The sequence below is a fragment of the Martes martes genome (assembly GCF_963455335.1).
Source record: "Martes martes genome assembly, chromosome: 9".
Lineage (NCBI taxonomy): Eukaryota > Metazoa > Chordata > Mammalia > Carnivora > Mustelidae > Martes > Martes martes.
The window spans coordinates 133,191,660-133,208,916 of record NC_137896.1 but is presented as its reverse complement, the minus strand read 5'-3'; the positions used below and the strand labels follow the sequence as shown (position 1 = coordinate 133,208,916).

The following is a 17,257-nucleotide window of genomic DNA, read 5'->3' as shown; positions in this document are numbered from 1 at the left end:
TGAGAAAGCTGTCTGCTTTCAGGCTGCTCTTAGGAAGTACTGAGCACCTGAGGCCTCTTTGCGGCGGCCCTCATTCTTGCTTTTCTCAATGTTTTTTCTAAGCTTTCTCCAGTATAGTAAGGCTACCTCTTCTTCACCCCTCCCCCCAAATACCTAAGCTTTACATGTGAGGTTTAAAACAGGTACTTAGAGAAAAACTGTATTGTCAAGGCAGTGAGATGGGAAAAAATGGCCTCACGGGGTAATCGAAAAATTGCGTGTATCGTCTTAAATGACACAATGGGCAATACAGTGGCCATCAGACTAGACACACAAGTTTCTAGGGTATCCATTTAAAAACAAAAATTAAAGTAGCGCGGACCTGATCTCAGTTACCAGGTGGCGCCCAAAGGCTAAGGCAATGCAGGAGCAGGTAGCTCGGGAGGCAGAAGTGGGGGCCTAAACCTGGGAGGCCAAGTGGGCCCCCTGGTTCCCACAGGCTCCCTGTGTAGTAAGGGGGCACCCCTCCACCCTTCCAGCAGGAGGCTGGACGTTAACACTCAGGGAAGCTGAACCAGAGAAGATCCAGGCTTAGGGACATAGTAGGGGGCTGGCTAAGAGCGGGAATGAAAATGGGGAGACTCTGGAGGAAGTCTGCAGCCTGAGAGGTGGGATCCTCAGCCCCCAGGCGCGGGCCAGCTCCAGAAACCTGCAGTCAAGTCTGTGCCCCCTTGTAAGATGGCAGAAGACTGCAGGATCCTCTACTAAGAAGCTCAGCAGCCCCAGAGAAAAAAGTCCTACAGATGTCATGGCAGAGACTGACAGGGGCTCCCCAGGAGCCCCCCCACCCCTTCTTGCAAATGATGGAATTTTTATCTGGGCATGTCTAGCTAAAGACCACACGTGACTGCCCCCTTCACAGCTAAGTGTGGCCACGTGGTCCATGCGACGTGGACAGCTCCTGTGGTGAACCAGCTTCCGCCGTGGGAATGGGGGCTCACCCAAAGGAGGGCAAAAAAAGGGGAGAGCCTGGATCCCCGACGCATGCAGCCGCCATGTTACCCATGGGCCACTGACACTGCGGATGCCCTTGCAGAGACCTTGTGTAAGCCCTTGTGATTTGGGTCCTTGTTTCGGCACCCAAACCTGTATCTGATTTAAAGACAATCGGGAGGTCCCCAACAAAAGGGCCACTGGCAACCTGACTGTCCTACTTTGGATCTGAAGAGACCACACACTCCAGTGATGCACAAAGAGCTCCAAATGCCTCTGAGTGGTTTGTAAGTCACCACCACTTCTGACTGCGTGAACCTTACACGCAGGGAATTTAAACCAAATATATGGTGAGACAGGGAAATAACAGATGAAGAGTATTTGCCATTGCCAACAACCTCTGATTTATGAGGCCTACAACCCAAAAGAGGAAAAGTCACGTTTCGTAAGAGTGGATCCCATACAAATGCAGAGTGAGGCGACAGAATATATAAATTTGTATTATGCTTTCTTGGATTTGATTTACTGCCACTCGGAAGTTTATACCACCTGAAATTCTCCAATTATTTTACAACACTGATATCTAGCTTTTGCTCCTCTTTCCAGTATGCCAGAATAGGATTCTAGAATATTGAAGCTATCTATATTAATCCTTTCTTTCTCCTGTGGTAGCGAGATCTCTAAAGGGTTAAGTGGTCACCCTGGAGACATAAAACCGTCAATGGAAGAGATCTGAATGTACTCGATTTCAAGTCTGAAATTCAAGCCCACATGACATGGCACTTACCAACGAACATTTAACCAGTAATAAACTATGAAGACAAAAGCACCTTTTTGGTACAAAACACAATGAGTCACATGGCAGCAAAGAGACAAAATAAGAGCTTTTGTGAATGAGTGCGCATTTCCTCATTCACGCTTCATTTTGTAATAACTTAGAAAGGAAGGTGATCCTTTGCTCTAAGCCCAACATTCAGAAAGAACATACCAGACCCCGTTTTTGACTCAGAGACTTTCTGATCAGCCCGGTTGTCGAGGGACTTTCGGAGTCTACCAGATCACGTCCGCCAGAAACTCAGCCTCCACAGAGCCTCAGAGCCTTTCTTGATAAAGGAGCATCTACCCAGCAGCTCAGAGGAAGTAAAGCTGACTTTCTGCTGTGAGGCCACCCGGCGCGGGCCCCGGACTCGGACCACCTGGGTCTGAATGTCAGCCCGGGACATCTCGGCCAAATCCTGCAGGCCCGGTTTCCTACCTTTTAAGCGGGGCAGGTAACAGCCCTCCCCCGTGTTGTAAGGCCGAGAGAGTGACTGTGGGGTGTCCCCAGCAGGGCCCAGCCCGTGGGAAGTGCCATCAAAGGGTCAGCTACTGTGAACTGTGTCACGGGGGGAATCAGGAAAACTTTTACAGACAAGGTGCTATTTGATGTATGGCCTTTAAAGAGGAGTGAGATGTCAACTGGCGGTGCGGGGAGGCAGAGGAAGGTCAGGACAGGAGGAGAGAACACTCAGAAGCGCTGGGACACGAAAGGCGGGGAAGGAAGAGGCCTAGGAGAGGAGGCGGGGTCAGTTGTGGGCAAACAGCTCTCTTGTAAAACACTCCGGAACCGTAAAACACATCGTTCTCACTCAAGAACTCAGCACTGCTTCTCCTAATTTTTTTTTTCCCTAAGATTTTTATTTATTTGAGGGAGAGAGAGAGAGGGAGAGAGGAGGCACGAGCAGGGGGAAGGGCAGAAGGAGAAGCAGGCCCCCTGCTGAGCAGAGAGCAGATGCTGCGGATGCGATGCGGACTCGATCCCAGGACCCAGGGATCCTGACCTGAGCCAAAGGCAGACGCTTAAAGCAACTGCTGCCCTCAGCACCGCTCGAGAAACCCCAGTTTTGTTCTGGCGAGGAGCGCGCCGCTGCGGGCGCCGGGGGCTGCGGTGTGAAGTCACTCGCCTTACAACCCGTTTCAGAGACACGGCGCGTCCACACCGCGAAGACGTCCGCGTCTTGACACAAACACCCCTTGGCGCCCGCGGCTGTGGGGGAGCTTACGTTGGGAGACGGCTCCGCCCTGTCGCCCGGCAGGTCCTCCTTCCCGGCGGCGCCCGGCGGGGCGCGGGGGTGCGCCCGGCCCTCGATGAAGGTGATGTAGTCCCTGTAGGAGCACAGCGGGCCGGCCAGGATGCCCATGAAGTTGCAGTTGTAGCTCAGGTACTCCAGGAGGCTGGGCATGCGCCTGCGGGGAGAGCACAGCAGCTCAGCTGGGCGAGCGCGCCGGAGTCCGCGGGGACCCCGTGTCCCCGCCCCCCCCCCCCCGACTCCCCCACCGCTCCTCCCCGACTCCTCCCTCGCGTCCGCAGGGCAGGAACTTGCAAGAGGAGGATGCGATGATGCTCAACAGTAGTCCGGCCGAGGGCCTCCGTCCGGTCTCTGTGAGCCTCTGCAAAGGGGCCCCACCGAAGCTCTCATCCCAAACCGACCCGAGGCAGACAAGCCCCGGCCTGGAGAACTCGGGGGCCGGCCTGTCACTCACCAGGCAATGACCCCCGCCTGCGCAGACTGAGCGCCCACGCGCCCCGCGGCCTAGTGACACCACAGAGAACGAGGCAGAGCAACGATCTGCGTTCACAGAGCTCACACAGCAGGTGCAGAGCAAGTAATTAAAATGTGTGTGTACAGTATTTCAGAGGCGCAGAGTACTACAAAGACAAGGGGTGGTGGTTATTATTATTATTATTACAGTCAAAAGCCAAAGAAGTCCTCTTATAAGGCAACATCCGAGCAGAGACGCGAAGGTAGGGAGCTGCATGAGTGACTGGGACAAGAATTCCGGGCAGAGGGAACGGTGAGTGCGAAATCCCTGAGCTGGGGCGTGTCCAGCCCCAGGGAGGAGGGTATTGCTGAACCAGGGAAAGAGACGAGAAAAATCAGAGAGAACGGACGTGAGATCATCTAGGGCTCTCTCAGAAGCTATGGAAGGAACTTTGGCCTTTATTCTGAATGCAGTGAAAAACTCCAGCAGGGTTTTTTTTAAAGACCTATGTTTCCAAAGAATCCCTCTACCCGAGTGTGGACAGGACAAGGGTGGACGTCGGAAGGCCAGCCAGGAGGCCACTGGGACCTCCCGGGAGGAGGCGACAGCCCACGGGAGCAGCGGGGGGAGGTAGCCCCTGTGTACGCCCGCCCTGGCAGGGCAGCCTGGGGGCTTTGCCCAGAGACTGGATGTGGGGGCAAGACAAACGAATGAAGGATGCCCTGCAGCGTTTGTCATTCAACTGCTCTGAGGTCTGTCCAGATGGCACATGGCATCTCATGGTTATGGAGCTTTCTAGTTCTTAATGCAGGGAACCGGATAAAAAATATTTAGTAACACAGGAACTTCCGTAGACCGTATACATCATCATATAGATGAATTAGCAGTCTACATCTTTATTTTCTTTTTCTCTTCTTTTTTTTCCGAGCATGTGAATTAGACAGCAGGGGAGGGGCAGGAGGAGAGAATTTTTTTTTTTAAGATTTTATTTATTTTTTTGACATAGGGAGATACCACAAGAGAGGGAACACAAGCAGGGGGAGCGGGAGAGGGAGAACAGGCTTCCCGCTGAGCAGGGAGCCCTACGTGGGGCTCAATCCCAGGACCCTGGGATCATGACCTGAGCTGAAGGCAGATGCTTAATGCACTGAGCCACTCAGGCGCCCGGAGAGAGAATCTTAAGCGGGCTCCATGCTGAGCACAGAGCCCGCCAAGGGTCTCAAACTCACACCCTGAGATCATGACCTGAGCCAAAATCGAGTCGGACATTTAACCGACAGAGGCACCCAGGCGCCCCTTATTTATTTTCTACCAGCTGCTCCGTTTACTAGTAAGTCTGCTTTCCACTGACAATTATAAACTATCATAACTAGAAGAACAACTCCACCTGAGGACAGGAAGCAGGCTTCTAGAAGATGTTACAGTTCTTCCTTCCTCTCTGAGAAGTGGTTTCCTTAAAAAGCACAAACCCTCTCTGGGGCCAAGAGAAGCTGACAGACCCCCTCACATGTAGCTTTATAAAAAACAACAAAAAAGAAAACACTGCTTCCTGCCCATCTGATACTAGCGACATCACCACTTAGCCAACACTCCTTTTTTAGATTTTTCCAGAATTACCCTTCTACATTTAAAAGCGTTTTGAGCCTTGCATATTTTCTCTTCATGGCTCAAAACTGAGGAGAGAAAATATTGCTGGCAGAGCTTCCTCTCGCATGTGTTTCTGGAATGCTGCAACAGAATGCCTTCTCACTGCCTCAAAGGCTGGGGAAGTGCCTTCACGCAAAAGCCACAGAGGAACTTCCTGTGCTCCCGGGACAGAGCTCCCACTCGGCACCAATTATTTCAAGCCCCCAGACAGTGTCAGGCGATCACGGCACAGCCCAGTGCTACCGAGTCACACTCTGTATCAGAGTTTGCAAGGACAGGAGATAAGTCTGAACCATGAGAGTTGGCTGAAGTAATTTCTGGCTCAACTGTCGTATCAGATGACAAGTCACTGTACGTACTAAGTAGATAATTACAATGTTTGCAGTTAAAATGAGAACCAAGTATAACCGTTAATATTTCATTTATGACATTAAATGAAAGAATCATCCTTTCATTCCATAAGTATTTATTTGGAATCAACTCCACATTGTCCCAGGTTTGAGCTTCTCGGCACTATGGACTTTTTGGGACAATACTTCCTTGTTGTAGGGGGCTGTCCTGAGCACCGCGACATGTTTAGGACATCCTGGCCTCCACCCACCAGATGTCCGCAGCCCCTCCCCCTCCACCGTGACAACCAAAAATGGCTCCTGCGGGGGCACAGCCACCCTCGTTGGTGAACCGCTGTTGAGGTGATGAGGATAGAATGATACACGGGCCAAAGTTCTCTCCTCACAGAGTTTGTACTAGAAAGACAGAGAGAAGGACAATCCAATACCAGACAATACCAGACAGTAATATATATTGTGAAGAAAAATCAAGCATGGCCAAGGACAGAGAGTGACGGCGGGAAAGGGGGTTTCTGACGAGGATCTCTGTGTAGTTACGAGCGGTAGAGCTACTAGTTCTCGTCAGGCCTTGTACCTGGTGGTCCTAAGTGCTGCTCCCAGTCAGCTACACGAGGAGCCGTTGTGGGGTTATTCTCAGAGGAGAATAACCTAACCCAACACATATTACAAAGACCTCTGGCCACTGAGTGGAAGGTAGACGGTGGGGGGCAAGGAGACAGAACTCTGGGGTGCCTGGGTGGCTCAGTGGGTTAAAGCCTCTGCCTTCGGTCATGATCTCAGGGTCTTGGGATCGAGCCCCGCATCAGGCTCTCTGCTCAGCAAGGAGCCTGCTTCCCTGCCTACTTATGATCTCTGTCTGTCAAATAAATAAATAAAATCTTAAAAAAAAAAAAAAAAAGAAGACAAAGACAGAACTCTGAGTCCTGCCGGGGAGGCTGTTCCAGGAGACCAAGTAGAGAGTGAGGGCCCCACTAGGCTGGTCTCAGTGGGAGTGGTGAAAAGCCGGTCAGATCAGGGACAGTCCGAGGTCATGGTCACATGAGAGACAGATCTCCAAGGAAGAGAGAACTTGTCAGTGGAGAGGATTTGCAGTAAGAACATGTGAGTTTGCCCAAGTGTTCACCCTAAGGCCCTAGTGACAAATGGTGCCACAGTGAACTTGGCGGGTGGCGGGCTGGGGAGAGGGAAGGGGGAGGCAGAACTCGGGAGTTCTGTCTGGAAGGTGTTCTATCTGAGACGCCGGCTCGGGTCCCCGCGGGGATACTGAAACAGCAGCTGCCCACGAGCTGGAGCTCGGGGGACAGGTGGGAGGACAGTTACGAGACCGCAAATACGTGGACAGCAGTTAAGGCCAGTGGACGGCGCGTGGTCCCCAGAGAAGACGGAGCCGTCCAAGGCTGTGCCTCGCAACCCACGAATACTTAGTGGTGAGCCTCAGAGGGGCAGGATTCCGCGAAGACAGCAGGAAACAGCCAGGGAGGCAGGAGGAAAACCAAGGGGGGGGGGCGGTTTCCAGAAGACGAGAGAGGAAGATACTGCACGGACTGAGTGGTCTGCTGGGTCGGACGGTGCGGAGAGGCTGAGCCGCCGCACACCGAGGCCGCCCGTTACACCCACCGAGACTGCGGGTCCCCCCTGAAGCACGCTGTCGGACCAGCGGTGGGGACGGACCCGACTGCGGGGGGCTGAGGAGGGAAGGGGGCGAGGACGGGGAGAGGGACATACATCTCACAGTCTCGCGCTACAGGCTGCAGAGCAATGCGGAGGGAGCTCGAAGGGAAAGCGAGGTAAAGGCGTGTCTCCTCTCAGCACGAAATGATGGAGAAACGAGGAGCGACCATGCAAGGGATGGGACAATGGAAGAAGCAAAATCCTCGAGTTAAAGAGAAGCGGCTGGATTCAGCACGAAGTGAGAAGCTGGCCTCGGGCGGGCCAGCGAGTCCTTGGTGTGGGGCAGAAAGCGGAGTCTGTCACAGACGCGGGCAGTCTAGCAGGTTCAGTGGCAGCAAAATGAAGCAGAGCTGCCTTTCTTTTCTCCAAGAAGCAAACTTCGCTCCAGCCCGAGTGAGTGCGGGGGAGGAGGTGCTGGGAGCCTGAGGAAAGAGCACACAGAAGCTGGGGGGGGTGAGGGCAGGGGTGGGAGTGGACAGGACAGACGCAGCCGAACTCCTGGCAACACTAAGGCCGTGACTCTAAACTTGCGGTAACACACTCAAAGCAGGTCCAATCGGCAATGAATGTTTTTCCACTCCACTCTGCTTTCCTCCACGGTGTCGGCAGGCAGAGCTGAATTTAATAGGGCTTGGGGTTTTGCCAGCTGGGTGTGTGGGAGGGCAAAGCAGAAACGGGGGCTGAGTGTCTCCTAATGAGAGGTTACAGGGATGGACGAAGGACGCCTGAAGATCACAGAACCCAGATCAAGGTCATCTCTCACTGACTACGTATAGTCAAGCGCACATTTACTGGTACGTCAGTACTGACTGCAGAGAATATCAAAGTAAAATAATCTTAAAGATGGGGAAAGTATAAGAAGATTCCCAAGACATGCCACCAAAAGTGAACACTCAGGGCAGGGTCTGTCTGCGATCACACACTTAACCTCATTCTTCTGACCGCCACGATCTGTTAGTTCTAGATTCACAGAGAACAAGGCGCTTCCTAGGAATTTTTCTTTAGGTAAAACGAGTATTCGATCTCTAATTAGACTGAGATAGAGCCTTCCAAGAAATTAAGCTCTTCCTTCAGTTCGTCAACAAAGGACTGTCATAAATGAAGCAGAAACCTACCCAGAATGAATTCCTCAAACAATACTGAGAAGATCTTACTGGTTCTTCATTATTTCAAAGCATGGCATCTATGTGCTGTATTATCATGTCTTAGCCCAGTTCCTGCCATCAAGTTGCCGGTCTATAAACAGAAGCAGCGATTATCACTCATTACCTCGTGGCAGACATGAGGACTGTCTTCAGGGAACTCAGAAAATCACAGGAGAGACAGAAAATTTAGTGATATCCATGGTACATAAGAGGCACATGCTGCAGGCTGATATGTCCAACGTGCCATGGGAGCCTGAGAAGGCACAGGCAGCCCAACCTAGCAAGATCTGGTGGCAGGGCGGTGTGCAGAGGGAGGAAGGTTTGGTTTTCAAAGTCAGTACCTCTAGCAGGATGAGTCAGTCAGCCTTAGCCAGGAGAGTAAAGCGCATCCCAGGCAGAGACCACGTGAACCAAGGCAGGACACAGTAAGAGGGCACATACCTTACAGCTAGACCCCTCTGTGAGGATGTCAGCTCTTCATCCTTCCGAAACATCCCTGAAAAATAAAAACAGGTACTTTTATCAATTATGGTTTCCAAGAAAAGAATGGCATTTTTCCCCATTCACACTTCCACCACTTTTATCAATGGAAATTCAAGCTATAATCGCAATTTTTGAATAACTGGTTCCTTTCTTTCTCATTGCAACACAGGTTCAGTCATATCAAAGGAGCACCATGTAACCCAACACATCTAGGTCCGTAGGAGATAAATAACACACATCAGGGCACAAACCTGACCCTTCTCTAGAGGAAATTATTATTAACTTAAAAATCCCAAAATGCTAGCATATTTAATAGCAAACACTATGACTTTCAAAAGGGGGCATTAAGATCTTTCTATTATTAGATGGCTTCAATGACTAATCGGTATTAAGGGCTAGAAGCTCAACATGAAGCAAGGAATGATTTCCTTACCTCTGCATGACTCTAAGGAATGAAAACTGTACTCATATACCTTCTCCATCCCCTTCTTAACCTTCTCTCCCCAAAGAGGGGATATGATTTGCAATTACACAACCACTTACTCGATTCTAAGCCCAATTTAAAGACCAAAGGAGGACTAAATTAAGAGGCAAACAACATCCTTAAAAATATTTGTAGGTCTTCCGTACCAGAGGGTACAGGACAGGCGATGTATACAGCGGGGCTAAACGCCCCGTGCCAGAAGCTCCCTGGGCCACTACAAGTGACGGGTCTCACGGGGACGCTCCTCCAGTCTGTGAAGAAACCAGAGTCAAACTCGTGACTCATGGCCCAGACTGTCAGCATTTCCTATGGCAACATGTCCATCCACGGAAGACATAAAATCCGAACTTACAAATATTTATGCTAAAAACAGATGTCACTGTGTGTATACGTATTATACATTAAGGGATAAGGGGCACGGGGAAAAACATTCAAATATTAATAAAAATGTGACACAAATGAAGCAGGGACTAATAACACTTGACTTAGATCAAACGTCTATTTCCTTTATATTTGCCACTAATGTGGGTCCTATGACGGGATCCCATTCCTTTACACTGTTTTTGTCACTGGATCAAGTGTGAAACTGAGATGAAACACTGCAGAAAAATAAATACACTTTAGTGAACCTATGCAGAGTTCAAGACCCCCCTCTCTGACTTCCTCGGATACAGAGTGGAAAGTGAGGGTCGTTTCTCAGATGAAAGTACATTTGAATAGGATTTCTTTCAGTGACAAAAAGTTAATTGCTAAATTCTTACCATCATGAATTTCATAAGCCAAACTAGTGATCTTCTGGGTAATTATCATCATTGGGCTGTGACAAAATAAAAAACACGTATTTAAAAGCAGAAACTTAAAATAATACTTATGATGTATGAAAAAGAGTTTCTTCTGCTTATACAACTACAAAATGCTGACTTTTACAACATACAAAAAGACCTTGAAGGGATTTCAGAGAGATAATCCAGGGGCTGCTGTGTTTGGGGAGGGCATAGGAGCTGGCGGAAAGGGAGGAAGGAAGGAAAGGAGGGAAGAAAAGAAAGGACAAGAGAAGGGAAGGGCATGGAAGGAGGCAGCAGAAAGAGAGCGAGCGAGAGGGAGGAACGCCTGCTCAGGCTCCACCGGAGACCCCGGGGAAGCAGTGCCGCCCGCCCCCTCCCTCGGGGCTAGAACAGAGGCTGGGGGGGACAGAGACCCGGGCATCAGGCATGGCCCTGGCTTCTGGCTTTTGACTTTTCAACATGCCATGCTGCCTTCTGCCTCAGCTGACCTGCAGGTGGAAAGTGAGTTGGGAAAAGGGGGAAAGGTAGAAAGTTAAGAGGGCGGTGGAGAAACGGAGAATAGAACGGGAGGGACGGGGGAGAAGAAACAGGACAGCGTCCACCCCGCTGGTCTAGGACCCCCGGGACTAAAGGCCTGCTGAGAGCCGCCCTAGGGACAGTGCCTAAAGCACCCTTTAAAGACGGCTCTGAGTGATGTCAAATTAAGGAAATGGCAATCTTTTCTCCATATTTTAGGATCTGTAATTGAATGGACAGCTTGGACAGGAAGAATACATAAATCCACGTAAGAAAGCCACCGGCATACACATTTATCCTTTACTAGGTTAGCTTACAGACACTCATATTGCAGAACGATTAATCACAAGGGATTCATTTATATTTTTGGAATTTCACTAAAACCAGGAAATGCCGTGTTGCCTACAAGTAGAGCTTGTGAGCTCTGCGCGCTCGGAGTCCGCACGGCCTCCACGGCACCGGGAAGGCAAGGCTGCAGGACGGGCCAACCACGGCGCCAGGGAGCAGCGGGAGGAAGCCCAGACCCCACCACGGAGACCCAGTGCTCCCCCCGCTGCCCCACGCTCAGAGCACGAGGCTGGCCAGGGTCCGCTCCGCCTGTGGACAAGCACGAGCATCCTTCAATGCGTGGGGCAAGGAGGACACCCTGGGAGCCCTGAGATGCTCAGAGCCCGGCGCCTGAGAACTTACAGCTCCTCCTCTTTACCCAGCAGACAAAATCACACACACGCACACACACTCACACGTATCAGAGGACAACTGCTCTAACTCAGGGCACAAAGGAGGAGAGTCCCCTTGGGTTCCCTGAAAAGTCAGTTCGCTCTCGGGAGACGAGCCCTCAGCCCACCGCCCCCCCAGGCTGCTAGGAGCACCCCGCTGCCGTGTCAGCTTGCAGGAGGTCTCACGGGCCTCTGAGGTTTGCAAAAACGATGATTCCCACTTCCCTGGGGGCAGAGAATCACTTGTGTCATCCTGCCTCATTCTCTTCATAGTTTAGCTCACCAAAGAATTATAAAATACTCTTCAGTTCCAAATTCTAATTCCCTCTTTTCCTCAAAACATAATAACAAAATGGCTGATCAAATAAGGAAGCTTATCCGCCCAGTGACATACTAAACTGTTAAGTACGGATAGGTAAGATGCTCCCAAAATGCAAATATGTGCTTTTTGCGCGCAGGCCCTCCTTGCGCCCCGGGTGTCCCGGCCGCAGGCTCCCTCCCGGAACTGAGCTGGGCTGGGAGAACGGCTCGTGGCAGGCTGTGCTGCTCCATCCGGGAACCACGTCCCTAACAGGGATGGGAAGAAGACAGGGAGCAGAGCTGAATGCTCCCAAGTCTTTCCAAATGTTACCCCATCCTCTAGGACTGCTCTTTCTGGAAATGTTCTGCAAGGACAGCTCCTTCTTCAAGTCCCAGCTGAGAAATCACTTCGTACTAGAAGCCCACTGGACAGCTCGACCACACGTAGCCCCTCAGCCACAATGCCCACACCTGCCCTTCATTTAACCTTGGCTTGTTTGCTTCCTTCCAAATATTTTCAGGTTCATGGGTGTTTCATTTATCCAATTACAGTGGCTGTTTTAAAATCTCTCTTTCCTGGGGTGCCTGGGTGGCTCAGTGGGTTAAGCCTCTGCCTTTGGCTCAGGTCATGATCTCAGGGTCCTGGGACTGAGTACCGCATCGGGCTCTCTGCTCAGCAGGGAGCCTGCTTCCCCCTTCCCTTCTGCCTGCCTCTCTGCCTACTTGTGATCTCTGTCTGTCAAATAAATAAATAAAATCTTTAAAAAATAAAAATAAAAATAAAAATAAAATCTCTCTTTCCTTTCTAGAAAGTCCATGAGGTAAGGAACCAACAGTCTTTTTCACTACTGAATCTCCGGTGCCTAGCTCAAGATATGTGCTAAATAAATATTTTAAAAATGCTGAATACACAGACTCTTCTAAGTGTCCAGTCACGATCTCTCACTCCTTCTACAGGTTGATCATACTCCCTCCTGCCTGTCCATTCTCATCTGTGCTTGAAAGCATTCATCATACTGTTTTATAATTCTTTTGTTTACTTTCCTGTCACCACAAAAGTCATAGGCTACTGAACACCAGGAACAATGCCTTATTTATCTCTGCACCTTTGACAACTGGCATACACAAGGGCTCAGAGAACTAACTTGTTTGCAAAAATGTCCCAACATCATTTTGTTTCCTTTATTGGTGATCATTAGCCCTGAATATTCCCTTTGATTTTAAACAGCTAGCAGTCCTGCTGCCTCTAGTCCAACCTGTCATGGGATGGGAATGGGGGGTGGCAAATGTGAGAGTAAAATGCTGGAAGGCAGAATTACTACGGAGAGGCACTGCAGAAGTAAGTTCTAAATGAAAGTCAGACAGTACTACAGTAAAAGGTTCAGTAAGGCACGAACAGATTAACGAGAGCTCAGAGAAGTAAACCAGGGGAAAATGAACAGATGAGGCCAACACAGGCATGGGCAAGACCAGGAAACAACAGAGTGATAGGAAGGAGAACCAACCTCACCTCACTATGCCAAACCCAGGGTGCGAAGCCAACACTTCTAAATGGGAACAACTCCCCTGTTCTCAAAGAGATCACCTGCCACGGGTCTTCTCCACAGTGCACTTTGTTCATAAAATCTTGTCTTGGTGACAGACATTATTTCACTTATACCTTAACTGACATTTTAACTACCTGTTGATTTTGCATCTGGCGGAGCCTGCAATAGCTCATCACTCCCCAGGTTCTAGAACGTCTGGGACCACTTGATGTGAGTCAGAAAGGCCCTCTGGCTCCCCGCAGGGTGGAGTCTGAGGGATGGAGGAGGGTGAGAAGGTGGACGGCTTCAGAACCTCCACCGAGTGAGTTCTGGGTCGTGGATGGAGCCACCTGCACCATCTACGTGACGACATCATTGTATCTGGGTGGGCGTGTATTTACCCCTGCTGACCCTCTTCTAAGAAAGTGGGAAAATACGGATTCGAAAGTAAATACTCAAAAAATAAAATAAAAATAAATAAAATATATACTCGAAAATATGGACTTCAAAATAAATACTTCAACTGATGAAACAGCTTTAGGTAATATTTTTTTAAAAAGCCCTATCTGATATAAAGAACTAATAGCGCTATACTTCTTAAAACTTAAAAAAAAAAAGGATGCAGAAGTTAAAAATCGTCTATACGCATCTCTTTTTTCTCTACAGATAATGAGAATAATAGGAGTTAGTTGTATCACACAGAATTCAACCACAGTTAACAGCCGAATTATTAGAAAATGAATACAGGGGACAGGCGTTAAGGAGGGCACGTGACATGATGAGCACTGGGTATGACACACAACTAATGACTCATTGAACACTACATCGAAAACTAATGATGTTCTATATGTTGGCTAATTGAACGTAATAAAAAAAAAAGGAAAAATGAATGCTACAAAGAATAGTCACTTTCTTAACTGTCCACCATCCCTAGAGGACGCCCGCCCTAAAGACCTGTGCCTACTAATGCGGCAAGCACCTGCCAGGTCAAAGGTCAGTTTGCCACCACAGGGTGCGAGTCCCCTGACAACAGAGATGAACTGTCAAGTCTCCCCCTTAGTCATCTCTTTCCTCCACAAACAGCAAACCCCTGCAGCCAAACATGCCCCACACACCGGATCCCGGAACCCACCAGGAGACGAGCTGGAAAGGGCGAGCCGCGCTCATTCGTTCCCCTTCCTCCCTCAGGCAGAAACAGGTGTTCAACGAGCACCTACAATAAACCAGACGCTGGAGACACAAGATGCAGGTCTCGCTGCCACCGACCTCACAACCGACCGACCGGACAGAGATAAGAAACAAACAAACAGATCAATGCATCGAAGGCCAGATGCCACCGAGTGCGGGGCACGGGAGCGGAGCAGGGCAGGGGAAGAGGGAGTGCCGGCACAGCCGTAATAACCAGCCTCACCCCGAAGGTGACATTTCAAGCGGGAACGAGCGGACAGCTTGTGGAGGTAAGAACGTCCAGGAAGGGAGAAAAGCAGCTCAACGGTCCTCAGGCAGAAATGTGACTGGCCCAGGGGGAGACGGGACTGGAGCAGGTGCGGAGCGGGGATGGGAACAGAAGCTGGAGAGAGGCCAGGGCAGAGGTGGGACCCAGAGGGCTTCAGTAGGGGTGAGTGAATATGGGCTCCGTCCGAACCGAGCGATGCACGAACTGGAGGGGTTTTGGCACAGAATCACCTGGTTTTAAATAGATGTGTTCCTGCTCTGGGCTGACACAGACTGGGGAACCATGGCGGGATCAAAAGGCCTGGAGGGGATGGTGGCTAAGGAGGCAGGAGAGGGTGATAGCACGTGCAGTCTGACGTGGACCCCAGCTGTGGTCAGAGGGTAAAGAGGCAGCGTCAGAAGACGATCTGACCATGGACTTGATGCAGCGCTGAGACCCGAGGCCGCCAAGGTTTCTGGCCAGAGCAGCTCCCCAGAAGGACAGAGGCGGCTGAGGAGCACAGGAGGGCAGGGAGGGGAGTGGGCCATCCGTTTTGGGCACGTCCAGTGTGAGGGGCCTCCCGGACCCCTGGGGGAGGAGCGGACAGGGCCCGGGCAGCCACACGAGTCAGAACAGTCACCCGAACCCCGCCGCCTGCGGCGATCCCTGCAGGAGACCGGAAGCCGTTTCCCTGCCCCCCCAACAAGTTATTACATAAACCATCGAGGTAATGATGCCACCACGTAGACGAAATAAAGCAGCAGTGTGACAAATACCGCAACGGTATCGCCACACAGCAAGTGTCTGCTGAGACTTGCCTTTAGCAAACACGGTGATCCGCCGGGAGCGCGGCCTCCGGGGGGGCTTTAGCACTGCAACGGGAGGTGACCAGGTACGCGAATAACCGCGGAAAGAAAGTGTCACGAGCCAAAGGAAACACTGAAGGAACGCGTGCAGAGATGAGACAGGACTTCAAATGAGGGGGAACCCGGCGTCAGAGTCACGTGCCCTGAGCCTGCACGGGGCGCCCCGGACACAGGGAACAGGCTGCGCGGCTGCAGCCTCAGAAGGCGAGAAAGGCGGCCGGATGGGGCTGAGGGGCAACCCCGTGGGGGGCTCGGAGCCTCTAGAAACCCGCAGAACCCCGAGAAGGGTCATTAGAGCAGGCTGCTTTGCAAGCGCCCAGAAGAGCAGAGAAGGCTCAGGCAGGGTGGAGGCCAGACCAGTCAAGCCACCTAGAAACCTGCCGCTCTCGGTAACTTGACCGACGGCAGCCGGATGGAAGGTTTCCTCTCACCAAGTGTAGGTCAAGGTGTGGGAGACGCTCCCTCGGGATGAAACAGGACCCACGGAACATTAAGTTTCAGCGGCTGAATGATTCACATCCGTCCCACTTACGACACACTCAGTGGGCACCGTGTGACAGGAGGGTGAGGGGGTGAGGGGGACGAGAGCGGGGGGGCTTCTAGATTCAGCACGGGGCACGGAAAGATACCTACAATTAAGACTCTCAGCTTGAGCAAGGCTTTCCAGAAGGCATGCACCCAGGGTGTCTGTCTGGCTGCTCAGTCGGTTGAGTGTCCGACTCTTGATTTCAGCTCAGGTCACGATCTTGAGATTGTGAGATCGAGCCCTGCGTCAGGCTTCGTGCTGGCCATGGAACCTGCTGAACAGTCTCTCTCTCTCCCTCGGCCTCTGCCCCATCCCCGGCCCCAAATAAAAACAAAGCAAAACAAAAGGAGTGCATGTGACAATCCCACCTGTAACTTAGACCAAGGAGTCTGTCCCTTATGCTGGACAGGACTGTCACCTATGAAAAGTACTTCGCACCTAGCGAAATGTATAGCACATACGCAATAAATCCTAGCTGAGTAAGTGGTAATACAATGTTTGTTAAGCATCTGATACTACGTGGTTCGCTCTAAAACATATCCTTAATTTGAAGGGGAAATTATGTCATATACCTCTCTTTTGGAGGATGCATGAAGGTACCCCTTCAGCACGACAAAAATCGACACACTGCAATCATAGCTCATTACCTTCCTGCCAGAAAAATCTGCTCTCGCTTCCGTCTACAAGCTGTCTACAACGAATGCCCGCATCTGCCTTTCTTTCTTCTGTCTCAGTACCATTTACTAAATAATCAAGAAGGGCTTTCCCCTTCCCCACTGAATCTATAATCCCAACATTTCTATTCTGTATCTTTATTTCTCGGATCCCGTGGGTCTGTTTCTCTCCCCTGGCTTCATGGCTTTGTCTAATCCTGTGTCAGTCCTGTAATATTTAAGTGACTGCTCCTTAACAGTAGTGTGTTTTATACTGAAATTGTTACTCTCAAGCACTTACACTTCTAGAGAAATTTTTCAGTTCATCTCATTTCCCTCAAAACCCCACCTTGAGCTGCCTTACACCTACAGATTAATCTGAGAGGAATTACCATCTTTGTAATACTAAATTTTACCATCTGAATCACAAGATGTTTCTCCAGTTAGCTTTCTTTTATAGCCTACCATAAAGTTTTATAGTTTTCTAGACAGAGGTCCTGTGCATTTCCTTTTACATGTACTCCTAGACATATCATAGTTTTTAATAATTGCTTGTGAAACTAGGAACCCTTGTCTATTGTATCTGCTAACTCGTTATTGCAGATGTAAAGGGAAGCTATTTAATTATTTTATACTTCTTCCGTATCTATTTTCTG

General features: G+C 50.4%; 1 protein-coding gene across 2 annotated transcripts in view; it reads right to left on the bottom strand.

Annotated features, from left to right (window-relative positions):
• Nucleotides 1-17,257, bottom strand: part of MBOAT2 (membrane bound glycerophospholipid O-acyltransferase 2) — a 121,558-nt gene that overhangs the window by 14,672 nt on the left and 89,629 nt on the right. For both annotated transcript variants that reach the window (XM_080814700.1, XM_080814701.1), the window contains 3 exons: nucleotides 10,037-10,092; nucleotides 8,750-8,804; nucleotides 3,015-3,198 (listed from right to left, as the gene is read on the bottom strand). In XM_080814700.1, the coding sequence (XP_080670826.1) occupies nucleotides 3,015-3,198; nucleotides 8,750-8,804; nucleotides 10,037-10,092 (295 nt within the window). The remainder of the gene's footprint in view (nucleotides 1-3,014; nucleotides 3,199-8,749; nucleotides 8,805-10,036; nucleotides 10,093-17,257) is intronic.